The 23532-nt window shown below is 38.6% G+C and overlaps 1 protein-coding gene across 1 annotated transcript in view; it reads right to left on the bottom strand.

Moving 5' to 3' along the window:
• inppl1b (inositol polyphosphate phosphatase-like 1b) overlaps nt 1-23532 on the bottom strand; it is a 105910-nt gene that overhangs the window by 60497 nt on the left and 21881 nt on the right. The window contains exons 2-4 of the mRNA XM_039766143.1: nt 23265-23328; nt 9913-10057; nt 89-239 (exon numbers count right to left, since the gene is read on the bottom strand). Of these exons, the coding sequence (XP_039622077.1) occupies nt 89-239; nt 9913-10057; nt 23265-23328 (360 nt within the window). The remainder of the gene's footprint in view (nt 1-88; nt 240-9912; nt 10058-23264; nt 23329-23532) is intronic.

The following is a 23532-nucleotide window of genomic DNA, read 5'->3' as shown; positions in this document are numbered from 1 at the left end:
TGCATTGTTTGTGAGATTAACACATTTTTCCATTTTATTTTTCTATAAAAACAAACAGTCACAAGTCTTACTAACACAGGCACAGTACCTAGTGCTCGAGAGATCTTGGAGCCTCTGTTGAAGGATGTGGGGTAGAGGTACTCGACTGCTTGGAGGCGGCTCAGATGTAACCCTCATACTTGATGTCATTTGTATTACATTCTGGGATGTAGTAGGTACAGCACGGTCATCGTCAACATCTAAGGAATGGAGGAGTAAAGAGAAACCAAGAGCAGGAAGTTGTTAAATAGTTAAAAAGCTATTGAATTAAGATTTATGAAATGCAAGAAAAGGCAAAAAGATTGTTTGCAAAAGACTATAAACATACGTATCTTAACAGAATATGTCACTTCTTGTTAGTCAAATCTTGCCTTTAACTTTTGCATTTTTACTATGCAGAAGAAAAAGATTACTAATATTTTTTTGGTGGTTTCCACCTGTATGGCTACATGATAGGAATTAGGCCACATGAGCAGAATTAGGCCTGATTGTTGGGGTCTGTCAACAAGCATATTGAGAAATGTGCTCTTTTCAGTCTCTCTGTCCCAATGATTTTAATCTGGTAAACCTAGAATGACTGAGTCTTCCATTTGATAAGGTTCTATTACCTCCATGAATTTAAATTAATATGGTGAAGGTAACTAAGGCATAGCACATCATTAGGCATTAGCCTTACATGTACTTATAAGAGCATTTCCGAAGGTATTAAGGCTTTTCTTCAAATATGAGGAGACTAGAACCTTCTGGGGCACTAAAAGTCAGCCACGCACAGCTAAACAATAATCCTGCAACTATGATTTAACAGTAGATTCCATTAAAATTGCTTTACACATTCACATTAATGTAAGATGTTTGTCAACATCAAAGCACAGAATGTGCATTAAGGACTAGCTTTGATCCATTTCTAGCAATAGAAAATTATGATAGATTTCTAGCAATAGGAAAAAAATGGACAGGATGCCAATGCAACGAAAAGGGTGTCTCTTGTAATTTTGCGATTAATTGTATGGGTGTTCATTATGCAGCTCAAGGTAGTTCAACTTCTTGCAGTTACATTTTTAAATTCTAATATAACTACAAGTGTTTTCTGATATTTAGGAAAATGAGACACTTTGTAAGGGTTTTCTTATCATGATTACTGGAGGTAAAATGTTGAAAATTGTGTTATTCATTATGAGTTGCCTTAGTGAAAAAAAACAAAACTCCTGAGACAGCAGTTCAGTAATTGTCATTATTATTTTGTGTATTACAGAGCCAAGGAAGGAGCCAGTCTACTGGCCTAGGTGTGCCAATGTTTGAATGTAGTTGTGATGACAAATATTTTGCTTAAAAACCACAACTGACTGTTTCTTGCTACAGGTTATACTGAGATGAACTATGGCGAACTGTAACTTAAATCTGAACTTTTTTTCTACAGATCTGGAATTTTACTCACAGATGTTTCATAAAGAGCAAAATGGTGAGACTCTGCTAGAGATGGCAAGAAGGAGTTGCATTGCGTCTTTGTCGACCTGGAGAAGCATATGACAGGGTGCCTCAGGAGGAGTTGTGGTATTGTATGAGGAAGTCGGGAGTAGCAGAGCAGTACGTAACAGTTGTATAGGATATGTACAAGGGAAGTGTGACAGTGGTGAGTTCTGCGGTAGAAGTGACAAATGCATTCAAGGTGGAGGTGGGATTACATCAGGGTTCGGCTCTGAGAACTTTCTTATTTGCAATGGTGATGGACAGGTTGACAGACGAGATTAGACAGGAGTCCCCGTGGACTATGATGTTTGCTGATGACATTGTGATGTGTAGCGATAGTAGGGAGCAGGTTGAGGAAACCCTGGAAAGGTGGAGATATGGTCTACAGAGGAGAGGAATGAGGGTCAGTAGGAATGAGACAGAATACATGTGTGTAAATGACAGGGAGGTCAGTGGAATGGTGAGGATGCAAGAAGTAGAGATGGCGAAGGTGGATGAATTTAAATACTTGTGATCAGCATTACAGAATAATGGGGATTGTGGAAGAGAGGTGAAAAACAAAGTGGAGGCAGGGTGGAATGAGTGGAGAAGAGTATCAGGAGTGATTTGTGACAAGATTGGTATCAGCAAGAGTGAAAGGGAAGGTCTACAGGACAGTAGTGAGACCAGCTATGTTATATGGGTTGGAGACAGTGGCACTGACCAGAAAGCGGATATGTTTCTGATTTGTGGCCACGTGACATGAATGAGAACGGACAGTAAAGATTAATTTGTCTTTTTACTTACAGTAAATGCATTGGCTGAGCGCTGTCATCATCAGTCAGAACCAGCAGGGCAGCAATACAACAATGGAGGAGAGCTACAGGTGTGACAACAGTCACAATCCCACACTTGCTGGTTCCTTTCCAATACCAACATATCTGTTGATGCAGCAGTGTAAGCAATATCTGAGAAAACAGCAAAAGCTAGTTGTCTGGCTTTTTTTCATCTTCTTGATATGCAGTTGACAAACTGTCCCCAGAGCAAATTGGGATGCATACACTAGTGAGTAGCAATTCCATTTTGTCTGTTTTTATGCCATGAGTTGTCACATCAATATGACATTTTATTATTGTTGGTGACATAGATGACTTGTGCTCAAACATATCAATTTTTGCACATGTTCCATTTCGGGGGTCAGATGCGTTCACATTATAGTTATATTACAGGTCACTGTTCTGTTATGAATGTGAACCATCAAGATCTATCAGCAAATCCAAACTGGGCAAAAAATCGGAATTGAACAATGAGGCTTGTAATGTGAACATAGTAAAAGGTGTGTGAGAGTAGCCCAATCCATAACAAATTTAGTGAGATCTACTCAACCCATGGTAATACAGTTGTCAAGAGCAAAATGATTCAAATTTAGTGCCTTTGACAATGTTTATGGCTTTTTCAGGAAAATCATGCTAATTGAATTGCTCATTAGAGTAGTTTTTATAGGAGCCTTTCTTGCTTTCTGGTTGCTCAGTCTTAATGCTTTGCATACTGAAGTTCTCAAAATTTTTAAAACTTTTTTTTTGTACCTCATTTGATTTTGATTGCCTTATTGGTTTAATACTCATATTTAACTTTGGTCCTAGTAAGATTCCTGAAGCACTGAGTGACTCCTGCTTGATCCTGAAAAATGTTTGGATTTAGTCAAATCATTTGTTAGCTTATTTTGATTCATTATACTCAGTGCCTCAGTCAGTTTTTACCTTAACTATATGCTAGTAAAATATGCACGTGTAGTGGTTAGGTGATGCCAAAGTGACACAATATCACCCATAGGAGTGAAAAACCAAAAAGAAATCTCTGTAATATCTTTTTTGGTTTCTTTTTGAAAACAGTGACATCATAAAGAAATAAAATGTGGGCAATGTCTTTGGTCTCTTGCTTCTCAGATTTTTCACCTGAGAAAAAATACCCTGGTGTTCTCACAAGGGTCTCCTCTTGAGTTTCAGCAGAGATCTCAGCAAAGTCAAACAATGGTCTCAGATCTTCCAAGTAGTGTCTTGTCATTGTTTTTGCAAAGTTTTTCTATTGTGTGCACAGTAATAAACAGTATGGTAAAATGTATGGTCGGTAGTAATAAAACACTTTACTATTATTACGAAGCTGTTGTCCTTGAATAATACTATTAGTTACACTAATTTGCAGTCTATTGCTGTGCTCCAGTTAGATCATACTTATTCTGGAAGAAAAGGCAGACAATGTAGCATAGTGGTTAAGACTTTAGGCTTCAAACTCTGAGTTTGTGGGCTTAATTCCCACTACTGACACCACTGTGTGACTATGAGCAAGTCACTTCACCTGCCTGTGCTCTAATTAGCAAAACAAAAGAAATGTAACTAGTTATATCTCATATATCACCTGGATAAAGGCATGAGTCCCAGTAATAAATAAAATCTGAAGTCTTGAAAGAGACTAAAATGAGACTAGAATGAGATCTCATATAATATACTATGCTCTTCAAAATTAGTTCTTTATTTTGACTCTTTTTCCCTCCGTTGTATCTCATTTCTCCTTTTTGTCACAAACTATTTCTCATAAGGCTTTCTACATTATGTTCCAGTGACAAAGATGATTCTTACATGAAACATAAATGTGAATCTCTATCAAATTTTGTGAGTCATCAAAGATCAACCTTTGAGAAGTAAAATTTTCCTGTGGGTATATAAACCTGATAACCACTTGCAGTAAATATGGAAATTTAGGAATCATTTTTAAGACCTATAATTTTGGAAGTATTATTTTAAAATAATTACTTGCAAATTCTGGCTTGTTAAAAATCACATGCTTATATAAGCGATGCTATGCTCTAGAATGAATTCACACACTTTTCAGGACTTGCCCCTGCCATTCAGTTAATGCTGCCAGGATCGGTTCTGGTGTCCTACACCTCTGAACTGGATTAATTAATGCTAATTATTTTATGGTATGTTGTACAGCTGGTACTATGCTGCAATTATTTTTCTGTCTATACTAATAATCAGATGTAAGTGTGGTCATTGCGTCCTTTGCTGAGTAACTGCTTTTATAGCCAGATAGTTGCTGATCGCATATTTAGGTCATTTAGTTTTGTGGCTCCTATTTTCTGCGATTCTTTGCTTGGTTCTGAGGTTCTTAACATCTGTAGCAGAGCGACGGGCGCTAAGCAAACTCCTGTCAATCATGAAGAATCCACTGCATCCACTTAACAGTGTCATCTCCAGACAGAGGAGTAGCTTCAGTGACAGACTTTTGTCACTGTCCTGCTCCACTGACAGACTGAGGAGATCGTTCCTCCCCTACACTATGCAACTCTTCAATTTCACCCGGGGGAGTAAATGCTAACATTATTCAAAGTTATTGTCTGTTTTTACATGCATTTTTATTACACTTTAATTTAATATTGTTTGGTTTTTTTTTATCAGTATAATGCTGCTGGATTATGTGAATTTCCCCTTGGGATTAATAAAGTATCTATCTATCTATCTATCTATCTATCTATCTATCTATCTATCTATCTATCTATCTATCTATCTATCTATCTATCTATCTATCTATCTATCTATCTATCTACAGCCAGTTCAGTAAGTTTTATTTTTAGCGTTTTAGTGTTTCCATTCTGTTTGTCTCTCTGAAGATTTTCCACTTTCTTTTAGGATCTACTAGCTGATTACCCAGTGGCTTCGCTCACTGAGTGCAAGGGAAAAAAATAAAATGTAGTATTTATAAAATAAGTTATTAAGTAGTAAAACATTTTGATAAAAGAGTTTAAAGAACATATAAGAAGCGTATAAATTATTAAACAGTAAAACATTTCCATAAGAGAATTTGAATGATATATAAGAAGTGTATAAATTATTAAATAGTAAAACATTAACATTTAAGAAGTAAAGATACATTGAGTACTACTGCAGTGGTTTTGGGTAAACTACCTGCTTGACAACATTGCACTACGTGCCTGTGATTTAAGAGAAAAATTATTCTGAGAAATGTGGACGCTGCCCTTCCGTACTTAACGGGCAGAAGGTCCAAACAATTCCCAAGTCCAATACTTCACATGAAGAGGTTAGTACATCTTCTTAGATGTAAAACCTACATCTTCTTAAAAGAATTCATCACAAAAGCAACCTTGAATGTTGCAGGGTTTTAGTGACTCAAACTCACCTTAAGGGACAGTAAGTAGTCATGCACTGCAATTTACCAAGAGAGTCACGCTTTGATGGTGCTGATTACACTCACTCGCAAAGATTTCCACTGTCCAAGGAACCAGTGGGGCACTTGAAGTGTCACAAACAGTGCAAGAAGAGAGGATGCTGCCCGAAATTGCGAAGCTGTCGACCCGGCGGAGCAGCCCGACATTCCGCACCTCCCAGCGTCCACTTTGTTGTCAGGACCCCTCGCCGCTGAAGACGGTCTCGTCTTCACATTGTTTACAGCTCGGCGCAGTTAAAAAGCAGAAAGACGCAAAGCTGTTTTCTTCATCTCTTCTACTATCAAGTACTGCCAATTAAAAAAAAGTTACAATGTGGCAGTTTCCGCGACAGTCACTTGGAAGAATAAATAAAACTTCTCTGTCAGAACATGCCTGGTGGCGGACGGCTCAGCACTGGAGTCCAGAGAGGAGGGCTGAGAGAGGGCGACGTGGGGCGCACTTCTATGGGATAGATCGGCATGTTTGTGTTTACTTCTTTTCAATATCAATAAAATAACTCTTGCACAAATAATAACAATTTTTAAAGATGTTATAAAAATGGTATCCACAAACGAAGTGATTAGTTCCTGTATTATAATATGTTCTGTGGTCATGTGCAATTTCCGTTTCAAACGTGAAAAGAATTTTATATATATAGATGATGGCTAAGTAATTGTGAAGTCACAAGGCATGGCTATGTGAGGCAATATGCAGCCATTAAGGCGGCTGTTTCCCATTGCAAAAAGAGGCTTTGATTGATTGATTGTAAGATTGTCATCTCTTATTTATTATTTTGCATTTTCTGTATTTTTAGCACTGTGGTGTTGATTTGTGCTGGTTTGGAGGTAGTCATGAGCAGGCACTCTTTTCAGGATATGCAAAGATGGTTGAGAACAGTAAACCCTCACAGGTTCTTTGGTAGAGTTTCAGCTTACTTCTTGTTTTTAGTTTTATGGTTGGAATTGCTAAAGCAAAACACTACATGTTGTATTTTTGTTTTGTCTCTCCAACACTGTTAAACCCAGTCAAACCAGAAGCATACATAGTCTCTGCCTCCAAAATGTTATACTGTACTACTACTACTACTACTACTACTACTACGACTACTACTACTAATAATAATAATAATAATAATTTATTCTGCCAGCTGAGTAGTGAAACTAGGCATGTTTATGAGGCACCTTTAGATTGTACCTGAAAACTCACTTCTTCTCCCAGGTATTTTCTCATTTTTTAGCCGAGTCTTCATTAGTTGACTTTAAAGACCACAATTACATGCTAAATTTTCTCAGCATTTAAGGGTCAGTTCACTTAAATTTCATTCATCCATCCTTTAACCAACCCGCTATATCTTAACTACAGGGTCACGGGGCTCTGCTGGAGCCAATCTCAGCCAACACAGGGCGCAAGGCAGGAAACAAACCCCGGGCAGGACGCCAGCCCACCGCAGTGCACGCACACACCGACACAGCAAGCACACACTAGGGACAATTTAGAATCGCCAATGCAACTAACCTGCGTGTCTTTGGACTGTGGGAGGAAACCGGAGCTACATTTTTAAAAAATACTTATTTTCTATGCTATCCTACTACATAACATGGGCTGTCCTTTATGCTCTTTATTTTACTGTTTTGAATTACATTTTATATGAAGTACTCCAAGATGGTATATTGTTTATAGGCAAATAAACGCTAGACAAAAAGTCTTGAGTATGGACAAGAAATCCAGTTAAACATATTGATTTTACTAAACTGTTCTGTTCTCTCTACATACAGTACTATAGGTAGCCATTATTGTTCATTTTAAAAAAAGACTTGAATTTAACCTGAGTTCTATTTATTTTTGTAGACCTGTCTGCAAACCAATTCATTTTTTATTTTACAAATTTTAACACATATTTTTAGCTAGCACTAAGGGTAAATGGAGCAAAATGAAAAGAGGCAGATCACAGGGCTAAAATAAAAATATGATAGGTGCTAAGTGTCATAATTTACTCATATTAAATGCAGTTTGTTCATGGTAGCAACCATGTTGTTTTTTCTGTTTGGGCTGTTGCTGCCATGCGACTGGAGGTTGTCATCGTGGGCCTGATGTCACACTCTATTTTCTACATAAACTGGTGGTATTCTTTGATCGATGTCTATGTTTCTGGATAATAAAAACAGTTTCATCCAGTGTATGCAGTTTGTTTCTGGCAAATATTTAGGGATTAAGAACCTTGCCTGTTTTTCTTTAAATACAATTTCTGGTATGTCTTTTGGCTTTGGCACTTTCAGTTTTGCTTTGATTTTCTGGCATTTGAACAATGGCACGTTTAAAAAATTATGATTTTTTTGGCCTCCCTTTCTGGTCCTTCTTCTTCTGAACACTTATGGCGATAACATGCAAGAAACAAAATGTGTCAATGGGCTAACTATGACTTGATAGAAGGCCTACACTTTGCATTCAAATTGTATTTATGCATACTAATTTTGTGTAGTCCTTTAACAGCAACACATTTCCATCGAGCTGACATTTCTAGATTTCCCTCAACAGTCCATCATGCTCTAATGTAATTCCTGCCTGTTGCTAAACTGCAGATTGTAGAAATGTAGACATTACACTCCAGGACATGTTTTCTCCAGTATTCATTTCATGATGAAGTTTTTATTTTCTGCATTGCCAAGTATTTGGTTTTTGGTGTGTGTGGTATGTTTTTTATTTCTTTAATTTGTCTTTGACTGTTTTTTTATTTTTTTATTTTGCATGGTGGCATTCATTTTGTGGTCAAGAGCAGCTGTCTGGGATAGTTCGATTGAAAGGTTTTATATTAAAGCTCAGGCTGAACTCAGACTACTATAAAATGCCATGCTTTATTTATTTACTTCCTCACATGACTTATACAAACCCAAAGAGCTTCATATGTGCTTTGTTTTTGAGAAAATACATGTCTATACTCTTATACCACAAGTAGCTTGTTTAGGGATCGACCAGTGAGCCAGTAAGATCTGAACACAAAAACATGGGTGTCGACTTGTGATGCATTCGTTATGATCCATCCATCCATCCTTCCATCCATCCATCCATTCTGCAATGTACCTAATACAGATCAGGGCCATGGGTGAGAAACCATTCTGACGATAAGTTGAGCAGTGCACTGACGGTGGTATCCATATCCAAATGTGCTTTTTTTTATAATGAACCATAATAAATTGGCAACAGTATTAAAATCACACCAAACTGTTAAACAGGTTTTTTTAATTTATAAATACTTTGCTAAAAGATTTTATCAAGGTAATTTTTTTCAGCTGCACAGAGGAAGTAATTGTGTTATTAGCCCCATTACAGTAATTTGTTTTACATACAGACATTAATAAAAGGCAAACACTGAAGATGAAAACTGCTTAAAAGTGCCTTGTATTCTACTATAAGTATTAATATTTTTAACTGATTGTGTTTATTCTTCAAAGGATAAGGATCAGTCTCTGTCAGGTCAGTTAGCCTGTAATGAGTGTTGGTTGACAAAATGAATAGATGGGAACTTTCATTAGGTAGAATTTATCTCTTTGATGCACTGACTTTGAATGGCTGTTGCACTATTTATAGTCTGTACAGTCTCAGTATGAAAATAACACATTGAGGTTTTTTTTTTCTTTTTTTCACTCTCTTGTTCACTGCCTTGTGGAGTACTCCACCAATTTCCATTATAGCATTGCATAAACTCAGAGGCTATATCAGCAGCATTTGTTATAAGGCAAAGAAGTGGTCATCCTTTTACCAACACTTTTGCATAGGCCATTTTAGAGTTGGCAATCTGTCAGTCTTCTTTGGTAAAATATGCCAGCTCCTGCCCGGACAGCAAATGAGCCAGGAATCAAACTTGGGTTCTGGAAGCTTTGATATAGCAGATCGAATCACCACAATAACACTCTTACTTTGGATGTTTGTTTATTATCATTAGGCTCAGAACAGCATTAAGAAGTATCCATTTTCCGGCAGTAGTTCATACCGTAATAGCTCTTCAGGGAGTCATGTCTGTCTTAGCCTAAACCCATTCATCACAGACACACTCATACATACACAGATTTACATCACATTTCTACATATATGTCAATTTAAATGTATCAGACTATAAACTAAAGGTTCTGCTAAAATGCAATTATGCTACAGTACTTCATGTTAAGGTTTTATCAATAGCAAAGTCAAACTTGGGAACAACTCACCTGAGCTGCCTCCTTCATCCCCAGGATCAGTCTCACGAAGCACTGGATACAACAAAGGGGTTATCAGACCTTTATGAGGTTGCTGGTACCCTAAGACTAAGTCTGCCAGTGTCCTGAAGCAGTTGACCTGAATTCCTTGTGAAGTCTGTAAAGTTTAGAACAAAAGACAAAGATTAGAAATTTTTGTCTGTAAGCTGCAAAACTTTAAAAATATGAGATCTTCCTATTCTAAAATTGTCCCTAGTGTGTGCTTGGTTTGTTGGTATGTGTGTGTGTGCGCCCTGTGGTGGGTTGGCACCCTGCCCAGGGTTTATTTCCTGCCTTGCACCCTGTGTTGGCTGGGATTGGCTCCAGCAGACCCCCGTGACCCTGTAGTTAGGATATAGCGGGTTGGATAATGGATGGATGGATGGATCTTCCTAATTCTAAAATATTTAGCTTAGTAATATCTAAAATTGGAAGGCATGGAATTTGCTTCGGCGTGACTGTCAAACTGGATGCATACCTTGGCCCTTTATATGAAATTTCCCTTCCTGTGTCAATCCTAAAGGCAGTTTTTGTTAACCAGATCCACTAAGTATGAGATTTGTCATTTGGTGGATTCTCTGACACACCACTCTGTGTGAAGATATACTAACGTCAGGGATTTCATACTATGCTTATGAAGACTCAGTTTATCAACATTTTGAATATTTGTGTAACATAACCATATTCTGCAATATAACTAACCAAAGTGTACATGTGTATGAATTTATACATATGTAAATGGCTTATTTTAAAGCCTATGTTCTGAGACGTTCATAGCCCCAAGGTATTCCATAGGTGAGGGTCTTCAATATGTCACTGCTTAGAAGCGTGTGACTACCAGTCATTACAAGTGACTTCAGATGTATGAATGCTGGGAAAATTTTCCCTCCTCGGCTTCACCCCTTGTAACCATTAAAGACTATGTCATGTTATGCAACTTTTCCAGCAATTTTCAGTCATAGCCTTCATTTACAAAGTCTTAACATACTGTATGCAGTCATCTATAAACACTTGCATAATGTGACACACCCAGCGACTCACTCCAACTTATCCATAACTCACTCAGGTTTGACTTTGTCTTTATTTGTAGAAATGGGCTCTGTGTGCATGAGAGCTGACAACCAATAAATGCTCATCTAGAAGTACAATGCATTGAATGCACTGATGAAGAATGCTTAACGTGGGTGTTTTGGGCTTTGCCAACAGAAAAAAAGCCTGTTTGTCTGAAGTTGTGTGTGTTATATACAATGACAGAAATGGAAAAAGAAAAAACGAGGCAGAGACTGTGGTTGAACGTGCCACACTTGTTAACCCTTTGTACACTACTGGTTCTGTCAGGCTACTCGCTTTTGGCTGTGAAAAGAAAGGAGCAAGCACAACTGTACTGGAAGATTGACATCCAGTCGGTAAATGTGGTATGGGCAGAGATTTTAATTCGTTCAAACTGATATGGTCAGGCAACGAGATCAGCAACTGTGGTAGGCTGACATACCCCATGCATCGAAGTTGCATAATGTGAAACTGGCTTAAGTAACTTTTGAAGGCATTCATCTAGCTTTTATCATTTTTTTATTGTTTGCCATCAAAGGTAGAGTGGTGGCTTTGAGGCTAGGGATCTGCTCTGGCAATCAGAAGGCTGCTGATTTGAATCCTGCAAATGCCAGAAGTGATTCCACTCCATTGGGCCCTTAAGCAAGGTCCTTAACCTGCAACTGCTCTGTCCCGGGTGTGACATTAACTTGCATCCAGCCCCGCAAGCAGGTCCTCCAACTTGTAGGATTGGCACTCTAGCCGCTGTAAAAAGCCTCACATTATTCCATTCTGTTCAATCTAGTGTGGTGCTGAGGTGTCACCTGTTGCCTGGCTACATTCGAGTCCTAATTTGGGATCTTGAAGTGGATTTTCATGTGGTGGGTATGGCATCCCGCGGCATCACACTGTATTAGTGCATGCTCCTAACCTCTCTCTCTCTCTCTCTCTCTCTCTCTCTCTCTCTCTCCTCTACCAAAAAGTCTGATAAAACAGAACTGAATGTAATGTGACAGGCGCCTGGCGTCCATGCCCAGTCGGGACGCCCCTGCACACTGTATTCACGGGGAGCAGCCCTGGACAGTGCAATACCTCCCTCTGGACGCTAGATGGCTGCCCCCCTGGCCTGGTGAAGTGCCTCAGTTTCCCACAGGGCTCTCTGGGAATTGGAGTTGGGGGCAGCCCTGTTGGGTCCCGCACGTACCGCCAGGGGGTGCTGTGTTTGGGACTCCTGAGCCCATATGGACAGCAGCTTCATCACGCCTAGAAGTGCCGCCAGATCTTGGTGATCAAACACCTGGAGCACTTCCAGGTGACCTATAAAAGGAGCCAGTGACCACCACTCATCGGCCAGAGTCAGGTGGAGGAAGACAAGGTTGTTAGGGAGGAGTGTTTGTGATTGTGCTGCACTGGTGGTTACTGGTGCTTGGGACTGTGTTGTGGCTGGGGGGATTACGGGGAAGACGTGCCCTCCAGCTGAAGAAGAATAAAAAAGAATTTTATTTTACACGTGCCTCCAGTGTCCAATCTGTGTCGGGTCAGGCACTATATAGTGCCGTTTACAGTAATTACAGCAAGAAGACAATAATAAGTTTATTTGGTGTTAAAAATATAGTGTATTCAAGGGGCACCAATATTCTGAAACAGAAAATAGTTAAAGTGATGACATCCAGAATGCAGGGTAATGGCTCTGTGCAAAATGTATTCAAGTCGATTAGTTATTAGAGTGCCGTTATTCTAATTCCGAGGTTCAGCTGGGAGACAAAAATAAGAGCTTGTTTGTTCTAAAGCAAAGTTTAATTAATAAAAGAAGAAATTAAGTCTCTGTGGTTTTTAAAAATGTGAAAAGCTTTTAGATACAATTGTCATGCATGCCTAGAGTTTGTTCAGTAAAAACATTGCTCATGTACTTTTTTTGTGGGCTGTATTCAAAATTTATATCCCAAAAGTATCTTCCATTGGTTGCAGCTGAGTATCTTGGCACTGTTAACAAACAGCTTGCAGGAATGAAGAAAGAGAGCTGTGGTAAATACATTTCTGTACTATTGATAGAATCAGCAGGAAAGGAGGTGGGGTGAGTAGTGTCTTTTATAAACATCAGAAATACCAGAATGAGCATACATAATATAAACTTAAAAGCCAAATGCTGAAGAAAAAGAAGTAAACAACAATTTTTGCTGTAATGTTGTTCAGGTATCAGAAATTCATATGAAATTCCAGCATGTTGATTAGTGACATGCATATGATAACTGAGGTTGGGGTAGAATCGGGAGTAACCTAGCTTATAAATAAATATGCTGTGATACAGGGTATCTCAGCAGTGCAGTGGTTAGTCTTGCTTCTTTACAGATCCAACATCTTATGCCTTAACCTTGCTCCTGGTTGTTGACCTGTCTTGGATACTCCAGTTTTCCTCTCACATTCCCAAACATGTCCCTGTATGAGTGTAGGTGTGGGTGTATGCAAGTCGGCCCTATTCTGGGCTGTTTTCAGCCTGTGAGTCCAGTGCTTCCTGGATAGACTCTGGTCACTCCTAAACAATAATCTCAACAAAGTGCATTTGTTAATATTATGCTAAGTCTTGTTGTACTGTACTACAAACTGTCATATGTAGACCATTATATGTTACTAAAATCTGTTGTTGCTTCCTTCAACCCATAATTAAATGCTTGAATTTCATGAAGCAAAGAAAATTTTGGCTCTCAAGAAAACATATGATAGGGAAATCGAAATTAATAGTTGGAATAGTTAAAGAACAGATGAAAAAGACTGCAGTGGGTATTAGCAATGTTTGATGTATCTGGATGTTGAAAAAATCATGATTGCTTCTGGGACAGAAAAAAAATGTATTTCACTCAACAGGCACTTCTTTTAAAAATATAGGCAAGTGACAAGAGAGACCAAAGTTGAAGGCAATGCTTATAAGTATTGAGGCATTTTGCTTTTTATAGTGGAAGTAAAGGATGTATGACTACAAATAGATTTTCTGCAAGTGAGTTGTAGCAGCTAAGGAGGTGCTGTGGAAGAGAAGTCCCATGTGACATGAAAGAGCCAAGGATGCGTTTAGGGCAGCAACAAGTAAGGCACTCTTTAAAGTTAGACAGTCGAATGGGATCTAGTCTGTAGATAATAACAACATTTAAGTGTCTGTCTTATATATTTGTCACTGCTTTTCCAAAAGTCGAAAACATATTTTTAAAGTACAGTAGAAAGTGTAAAGAACGTGGTGTGTTATTTTAGTTCAATTATTCTGGTTTGTGTTTTTAGGGCTTGAAGTGGGCTAATATGCTGTATAAGCAGATCTTTGTTTGTGCTTTGTGATCCAAAGCGTAGTGGCACAAGGGGACCCAACAGTTCTCTGCAATACTGCATGTATTTTGCCACCAAGCTGTCCCCCCACCCACCAACTGCCTTGTTTTTTGAAGCTTATTTATATAAATTCACAGAATAGGGAGTGCTCCGTGTACCCAAGGAGGCCACCTAATAACCATGTCTGCTTTGATTTTTGCCTAAATTTCTTTCATCCAATTCACAGCTCATTTTCCATGCAGCTCGCCACTTCATTTCATTAAATATTTATATTTTGAAATATCCTTTCTTAGTTGATACCTACTGACTTAAATGTACTATACCGCCAAATTTCAGCTTTTAATTAAATAACAAGTAGTGTTTCTGCTAATGAGTGAGTGAGTGAGATAACAAATCAGTCAACTGTACTCTGTACTTGAATTTTGTGAAGCGCTTTCGACATAGTAAAAGAGCCATATTATGAAATGCATTATTATTATTATTATTATTATTATTATTATTCATGGCATCATGGCTGCAGTGTCTGTGTCCCATTTGGAAGCCTAGAGTTTAATCCATCATTTTCTGAAAATGTGTGCGATTGCAATCCTTGCAATCTTCTGCTCTTCTTGGACTGTGTGTTGTTCTTGTTGAATCCTTTCTTGATGGCACATCCTGCTGATCTCAATCTCCATATCTATATATTTGCTCTACTTTTCAGTTTCTTTTTGGATGATGCCATTGTCATTTAGGACCACTATCTCAATCAGGAGGCATTGCTTTTCCTTCTTTCAAAGGACAATCATATCATGATGGTTAGCCAAAACATTTTCAAGCAGCTGGCATTGCCATGTCCACATGATGGTAGAGTCTCTGATGTTAATGACAGCCGTCAGCATGCATTGGTATCATTTCTCAGGGATTTGTCCACATAGCTCCTCAGATTAACCAGTGCAGTTAGCTGGCAACCTTTATGTGCCTGTTTATGTGTTCATTAAAAGCCAGCATTGAGCATCCAGTGATGACATAGCTGATTGACTACTCAGCCTGGCCTCACATTCTACACGTCCTGTCGACCTGCTGTGTTATTATTATTATTATGTTTTTAATATAAACCTACTGTATATGGATAAACATGTTTTAACTTCTCCTGTTAGAGTTAATTTGATAAATGTAACTAACAGTCTGAGTGTTAGTTGCAACAAAAATTCATTTAACACCTGCTAAAACAGACCAGTGAAGAAATGGAGCAAGGAGAACCAGCCAGCCAGTGTCACTAGGAGAACTTATTAAGCAGTTAGCATTTGTCTACATTTGATTGGACTCAGAGTTGAATCAGAAGATTCATTAGACATCCTGCAAATTCTTCATGAATTACAATGATTAGATTTTTAAGAAAATAGCATCACAAAATAATCAGACCTAGCTTAGGGAAGGCATAGGGAAGTAACATAACATTCTTAAGTAAATTCCAGCATTCTTTCATGTGGTTAGAAAAATGACCTCTCTATGATTGCTTTATACAAGAGTAGTTATGTGCGCCTCAAAGATGATTGTTTCTCTAGGAAATTACTGACACATGCTTCTCCCATAGTCCAATGCATTTAGAATTATGAGCATACAAGATACTGTAGAGTTGCTGCTTGCCACTGCCTCTGATGTTATTACCTTTGTAAATGAGACCCTAGCTCAGATTTAAACACTGATAACTGGTGTATTAAAATGAAGATATGGTTTTAGGCAATCGATTAGATGGGGTTATAGTTTTATAAAGAAATTTCGAGCCGCAGATTGCTGAGGACTTGTGGTGATTACATTGGATGATTCCAAACTGCAGTATTTAACAAAGACCCTTTTACGCTTTTCTTGTGCCAGTAACCCAAGCATCATGAAGGTCATGGACAGCACTTACTGTTACTACCTCAACAGTCTCACAAACGTTTGATTCCTAGTTAGGCATCCTATGTGCTGAAAATGTGTGAAGTTTGTGACACTTCACCAGTTTTCAGCAACATGTCTGGACTCCAAAACACCAAGCTAAAAAACTAGAAGTCTCCTGATAAAACATGTTGCTTTTAGTCAACCTATGATGAACACACACAAAAAAAACCCGGAAAGACTTTTAAACATTTATTTAGTAGCAAAGGTGCTCAGTAACAGCTGGTTACTTTTATTCTAAAGGGTTACCAGGCAATACAATTTTTTTAGGAAGTAGCTTTAAAATCAAGAGATAAGAGAGGATTTAATGTCAACACTCTGCAGGCAGAATAAATGCCAAGGAGATCAGAATATGAAAATGGTGTATGTACTACAGAAACACAAGGGATAAATTCAACAAGAGACAAAAAAAGAACAAATGTACCCACTCCACCTTTAAAAATACAGTAAAGTCCCAATAATCAGCTGGGTTATGTAGTGCCCAGTATATGACAGCGCTACTTGTGAACTCCTACCAACTCTGATCTATTTTAAGAGACAGGCATTTGTAAAACCTAATGTGTAATCTTGCTTCTAGTGTCCCGGGTTAACATCTTTTGTTCTCAAATCTCTCCTTCAGTGGTGCCTCTGCCTAATGTCCTTTTGGGGGCAGTCAGCACATGCACAGGACTGCCATTGTGCTGGCATAAAAAGTAACATTACTACTGCCAGTGCACATTTTTACATTGTCTGCTAGACCTAGGAACCTGTTCTAACTCTTCCTGCTTAGTGACTTATAGTACACTGGGCAGCTCATCACAAGTACCAAGTCCAGTTCATGACACTGAAAAAACTTTCTTCACTTTAATAGGTCAGCACGCGGAAATGACCTAAACAAGAGAAGGATGATCCATAGGTCCTAAGTAGCTGCATTGCTGTCATCAGCTTTATTTGATCTTTTATTTAGAGGACAGCCTGACTGCGGCAGATAATTTGGCCAGTTCATCCCCATCTCCAGTACAGAGCTTGCATGACCCCTCTGTGTTCACCAGACTTTTTTGTACATCTTTGGTTATTCATGCAGTAGACACAGCTCCCTTCAACACAGTGCTAGAGAAAGTAGGTTCATAACTTGGTTATTGTATTACGTGATTAGGAGACTAGATACGCTGAAAATGAGTAGATGAACTCTGGACCAGTAAACTAGCGTTTGGAAATGGCACTATAAAATGATGACTTACTGTATGTTCTGATTTTGCTTGTACTGGATAGGGAAGCTGGACCCTATGTTCCCATTTAATCCCAAACACAACTCTGTACATTGCACCATTATGCCACGCTTTTAACCACATTACATGAATTTTCAAATAATCTGAATTCAATGAGAAAATCATATTTATTTTCCTAATATATCCATCAAAAATGATAGGAAAAATAAAATACATTTTACATTTTTTGGTGTTGCAACTAATGAAGCTGACTTATCAAGGTACTATTGTGTCCATGTGGCAGACACATCTTTAAATGATTGACCGGTTGGATTGCACTTTAGTGATCAAGCCCTTGAGTGTGTGTTCCAGCAACTTCTTTAGGTATCTGACTGACCCACTGTGATTGACAAAGCCCCTACACTCTTTCAGTATTTTGAAAATAATGATAATGCAGTTCCGCCATTTCTACTGCTTCTTTTGTTCTTCTTATCTGGACATTGGTCTCATTATCTGAGATTTAGTCTTCCAAGACAATGGTCCGGGAGCCCCATCTGCATTCATTTTGATTGACTCTAGATCCATGTACAGCGGGAATGTCAAAGTTGATGACTACAGTTGCTGTTGTCGTCACCCAAGCATGTCACATTGCATGGCTTGGAATTACTACATGACTCTGTGACAACTTTCTAGCGCAGTTTCACATTGCCTAAGTATTGTGTGCTCGCCCCTTCTTCTGACAACCTATAATATTCTACCTGACCACACCTGTGCTATATGAATGCTTTCCAGGTACAGCAAATTCAGCCAAAATATCAGCCTTTTCTTTTCTTTTGTTTTTTCCATACTGCTGTGGAAAATAAAATATGAGATATCAGAAAAGTGAACATTTCTTCTGTGTGCAAGGTGCAAAATATATGCTTCCTCCATTTCCTTGGGACTGCATTGTATGCATTATACTTCTTGGCTGTCAGCCCTCGCATGCACAAAGCCTGTTCCTACGACTTAAGAGTTACAAAATGGTTGGACTGACTCACTTGGGATGTCAGACTACATGGCCAGTGATTACAGCAGTGTGCCCTGACTGCCTCAGGCTATCTAAGATTACATAAACGAAGTTTGCAACTGAAAATCACTGGAAAAATTTAAGGTGTGTGACAGGGACTTAAGGTATTCCTTTGACATAATTACACTTTTTCTGTTTGAAATAGTAAATACCCATAAAAGAGAGAAACATGCAGGCAAATACAATGAAGGGAATTATTTTTTGATAATTTTCTACCTGAAACTTAATTTATTTAAACAATTGCACAAGTCGGGGTCAAAAACAATACTACATTGACTATCCTTGTTTTATAGATTTAGGAAATCCTCCACTTCTACCTGTGGATGGCATTTTGAAAAAATGTCACTGTATCAGTTTTGGACACTGCAGTTGTCCGGTACTTTGCTGTAGGTGTGACTAAAGGTCTGTAAGAGGTGTGGCAAGCGGCTGGGGGTGGTACCCAGCCGGGACACCCAGGAGGACTGGAGGAGGGCTTGCGCCTCCTCCAGACCACGAGGGGGCGACAACACTGGCTGCTTTGGGGGCCACGGGTGGAGAGCATTAAAGCTCAGCCCTGCAGGGGCCCGTGGTCACCACCAGTGCCTGCCCCAATGCCTGGAGAGCCCTGGACCTCAGCACTTCTGCCACACCCGGAAGTGCTGGGGGGGGAAGAGGAGCAGGGACACCCGGAGTGCTTCCGGGGATGCAGCCAGCACTTCCACCACACTGGGGCGTGTCGGTGGAAGATTGCCGGGAAACACCTAGAGTACATCCCGGGGATTATAAATGGGGCCGCCTCCCTTCATACAATGGCTGGAGTCGGGTGGAAGAGGACAGAGCTCGGAGGAGAGGAGTGGAGGCGGACCAGAAGAGGCATTGTGAGACCAGGACTGCTGTGGCACTTGGTTTGTGCACTTTGATTCCTGTAAATAATGTAAATAAACATGTGGTGGTGCAAAACATCATGTCTACCTGTCTGTGTCCAGGCTGTTCCCCACAGAGGTCATGTTGTGAACTCCCTGTTGTCCACTGCTATCTAGTCTATAGTGTTTTCTATATGCTTTTTGTTTTTGTCTTTTTGTTTGATTGAATTTCTCAAGTGGTTGATATTTTTCTATTTGCAGCACCCACAGGAAGTCCTGTATGTATAATGTTATGGAAACATAAATTGACTATAAATATTAATTTTCATAAATCTTATGTGTCATTATTCAGTAGTTCTGCAGTTAGCAGAATCAGATTCATTATTGTCGTTTTTACTTTTGTCTGTTTCACATTAAAGGCCCTGTCCTGGAGGCTCATCATTGCACATGTGCTTTCTATTAGAGGTTTTTCATTCCAGAGGATTCTTCTTGTTACTTCCTGGGAATTCTGGGGTTTCTGTGGAAAGCCAAAGTATATGAATCACTTTGAATGACTTATTTCCATATAAACATCAATTAACATCCAACAACTTAACCCTCAATATACCATCTAAAAAGATCATTTAGAAGACTAGTAGCATGGATGTGGGTTTCCTTAAAAAATATAGTGGTATAATACTTTGAATATAAGTTTGTGTTCAGAATGATTTAATTGTATTCTTAGAAGCGTGTGACATTGTCTTTGGTGTGATGTTAAAAGGCCTGTTTATTAAGCTTCTCATTGAGCACAGGACCTGAGTTTGCCTCCTGGTGTGCTATCCATATGTACAAGGTAATGTGTGTTATGCTTAGTTGTGGAATTCCGAGTAATCAGGTCAGAAACAATGTCTGCTGGAGATGCACAGGAGAGAATGACATCAAACTCATACTGTATACATGAGTCTGTTAGTAATTAAGAGACGTCACTGGCACTTTAGTGAGATTGACATATAAGCACTTCTACAAGGGGAGAACTCCATTAAAGTGCTTAGTGGGTGGGGGGAGTAACGCTGTTGTATCACATTGCCCTTAAGCAATACTGTAAGGCCAAAGCAACAGAACTATAGCATAGCAGTTTGATTGGTCTCTTATGCCATGAATAAGCTAATTTATAACATTCAGGTGGGTTCAGAGACAAGGGTACAATGTTTTGTGCACTAAGCAGTTTTTGGAACAATGACTCATATTTAAAAGTAACAGAATAAATAGAATGTGATTATGTATATTGGTAAAGTACATAAAATACATGTTTCTTATTCAAAATTTACAGTATCACATAGTTATAAACCAGCTCAAATAGCTTTATGGTGACTGAAACAGCTTTTGTAGACAGCAGATTCCAGCTGAAGTCATATAAAAATTCCATTATTTGATGTACGAATTTTAGTTGTTTATTGTGGAGGTTCTATGGCTAATTAGAATTTAGAATTCTTACACATGAAATTATTCGATGAAGTACCCAAATTATACTGAAAATGTAGGTTAAGGCCTGCTGGTGCACAAGCAAGCAGCTGAAGTGATGGTGAGTCCTTGGTTGTTTCTGTTTCAATTTCAATAACTTATACTTTTACTGGCAGGAGTGGTTATCAGATGTCAAAGAGGAAAATATACAAACTGAAATAACATCGGTCCAGGTATATTTGAAAGAATAAATCAATCAATAATTGACGATGCAGACAATGTTTCCTTATTTTAAGAGAGATGACTTAGAAAATTCATTAATGTTTTTTAAAATGGGAGTTTTTGAAATTTCAGAAATGTGTGATTTGCTCTACTTGCAATGTTACAAGGAAAATTGAATTTTTGTGATGATTTGCCCTACTTGCAATATCACAAGGCAAATTGCGTGAAGATAATAGTACCGCATTCCAGCAAAACCAGTCCACTGTAGTGTTTCACAGTATACCAGTACTGCAGGAATACTGAGAACCCCTCTTTTTAAAGCTGTTATGATACCAGAAATACCTTGTGCTCAGCAGGAGACTCCACGAGGGACCACCACCTACCTACTCTTTGACGTGCTGAGTATTCAAAATGGGAAACGTAGAGTGCAGCAAGGCAGGGAGGCATTTATGCACTGTAACTGGGAAGCACATGATTCTGTGGTGCACTGGATAAGTCCAAAACCTGGCATCAACACCAAAGTCAAAATTCTACACTAGTCCACTGACAGCAGAATTGTTTCATGCAAACATACAGACAGTTGGACAGACATACATGAAGATACTATAGGCCAGGGGTGCCCAAGACGTCGATCGCGATCGACCAGTAGATCACAAGGGTGGTGCAGGTAGATTGCATTGCATTCAAAAAAATTTTTTTTAAACGTTAAGTCTATCATATATCCTCCCTATGGCATTTGCCACTTGATTGACATACAGGGCAGCCAGTCTGAGATCTCTTCTCTTCTAACACACTGGTCATCCTACACTCACGATCAAACGCGCGAGCTACTGCAAAACTCCGGCTGTGATCTAGTTAGCCTTCCAATTTATATCGACTAAAGAAGGGATTTAAAAAAAAATTTGTTTGGGGAGGGTATGGGCTGGATGTGGAACTGGAGGAGGATTTTTTTTCTCACAATACCACAATCCAAGTGCGTTTGTCTGATCTGTCAACCTATCATTGCTATTCCAAAGAAGGAAAATGTGGAAAGGCACTTTCGAACTGTTCATAAAAACTACGAAACTGACTTCCTTCTGAAATGCGATCTGGGAAAGAGAAAGGAGAGGGAACTAAAATCGCAGTTAATTGAACAGCCATAATTTTTCACTTGGCTGAATTCAAAAGCAAAGGCAGAAACACCAAGGCATCGTTCCGGGTGAGTCACTCGATCATTAAGCATAAGAAGTCCTTCCAAGAGCTACCTCATTGACTGCATTATTCGGCTCTACTTATTTATGTGAGTCAGCCTTTTCCCACATGAAGATTATTAATTCCAAATACTGTAGTGACCATAAATGTATTGAATTGTTATTGTGCCATAAATGTTATTTAGTTATGCAAGGTATGACAACATATATTTTATGTATAAAGCATACTCAGTATATATATATATATATATATATAGTATATGTAAATATATAATTTTTAATGTAGGTAGATCATTTCAACCTGGTCATTTTAAAAGTAGCTCGCAAGCCAAAAAAGTGTGGGCACACCTGCTATAGGCACTTTAGGATTTTATAGAAATGCATCCAAAAAACAAATGCTGATTCAGCTCTCTTTCCCTGTCTGATATTTGGCCACTAATCTATTCTTCAGGGTGCCCCTTCTGTAACTATCACCCAAAGTAAAGCCATGCACCGATATATTCTCCTCATGGTTCTTTGGTGGTAAGGATTCCATACTTTTCTGCTAATAAGGATTCCATGCTTTTCTGTTGCCTAATTGTGCCCCTTATCTAACTGAGAACACCATGTTCTTGATTAAGTCACAATATAAACTCTAATACTTCTTTGGTATCTGACTATAGAAATGCACACAGTTCTAATTCTATTTCAAAATTGAAATGCACTAAGTGGCCAGTGTGAAGTTAGAAAAACTAAATGAAAAATTTGTGTGAAAATGAAAATGGCATCCATACAGGTTCACTGGGGCAAAAAAAAAAATCATGGTTCATCAACAAAACCACCACCACACCCCTCCATTATTTTCCCTTGCGCCTTTAGTTTTTATGACATTTCTCACATTTCAAGAAATCTAAGCTTGAATATACAATAAATATATACATTACTATGTATCTCAGATGTTTCATCTTGGACTGGTTGATGTTTAAGACTAAGCTTGTGTGGCTAGATAAGATTTATAGGCAATTTAGACTGTTGTTTATAAGATCTGTAAAGACCTTGATTATAATTTTTGTATTTTAAAGTCTGTTTTTTCAGTGAATTGCAAAAACTGATAAGAGAGATGGTCTTGTTAAGGCAAACTCACCTGCACAGCCAGCAATCCATCCTCATCAGGAAGAATTCGGTATGTGTGGACATGACGCTGGAATCTGCAGGAAAAACACATTGCATTACAAAATCATCCCAAGCCAACTTAAATTAAATGTCCAGAAATAGAAACTTTCATCTACACTTGGAAAAAACATGCTCATAAACACAAGGGAGAGAAGAGATTAGATAGCAATTTAGATTATGCAAGAGGAATTTCTGTTTCTGTCCTGTCAAATTTCGGTTTGTCAGTCATTAAACAACCT

This window comes from Polypterus senegalus, chromosome 10 (genome assembly GCF_016835505.1).
Source record: "Polypterus senegalus isolate Bchr_013 chromosome 10, ASM1683550v1, whole genome shotgun sequence".
Taxonomy (NCBI): domain Eukaryota; kingdom Metazoa; phylum Chordata; class Cladistia; order Polypteriformes; family Polypteridae; genus Polypterus; species Polypterus senegalus.
Note: the sequence above shows the minus strand (reverse complement) of the source record. Positions and strands in the feature narration are given on the sequence as shown.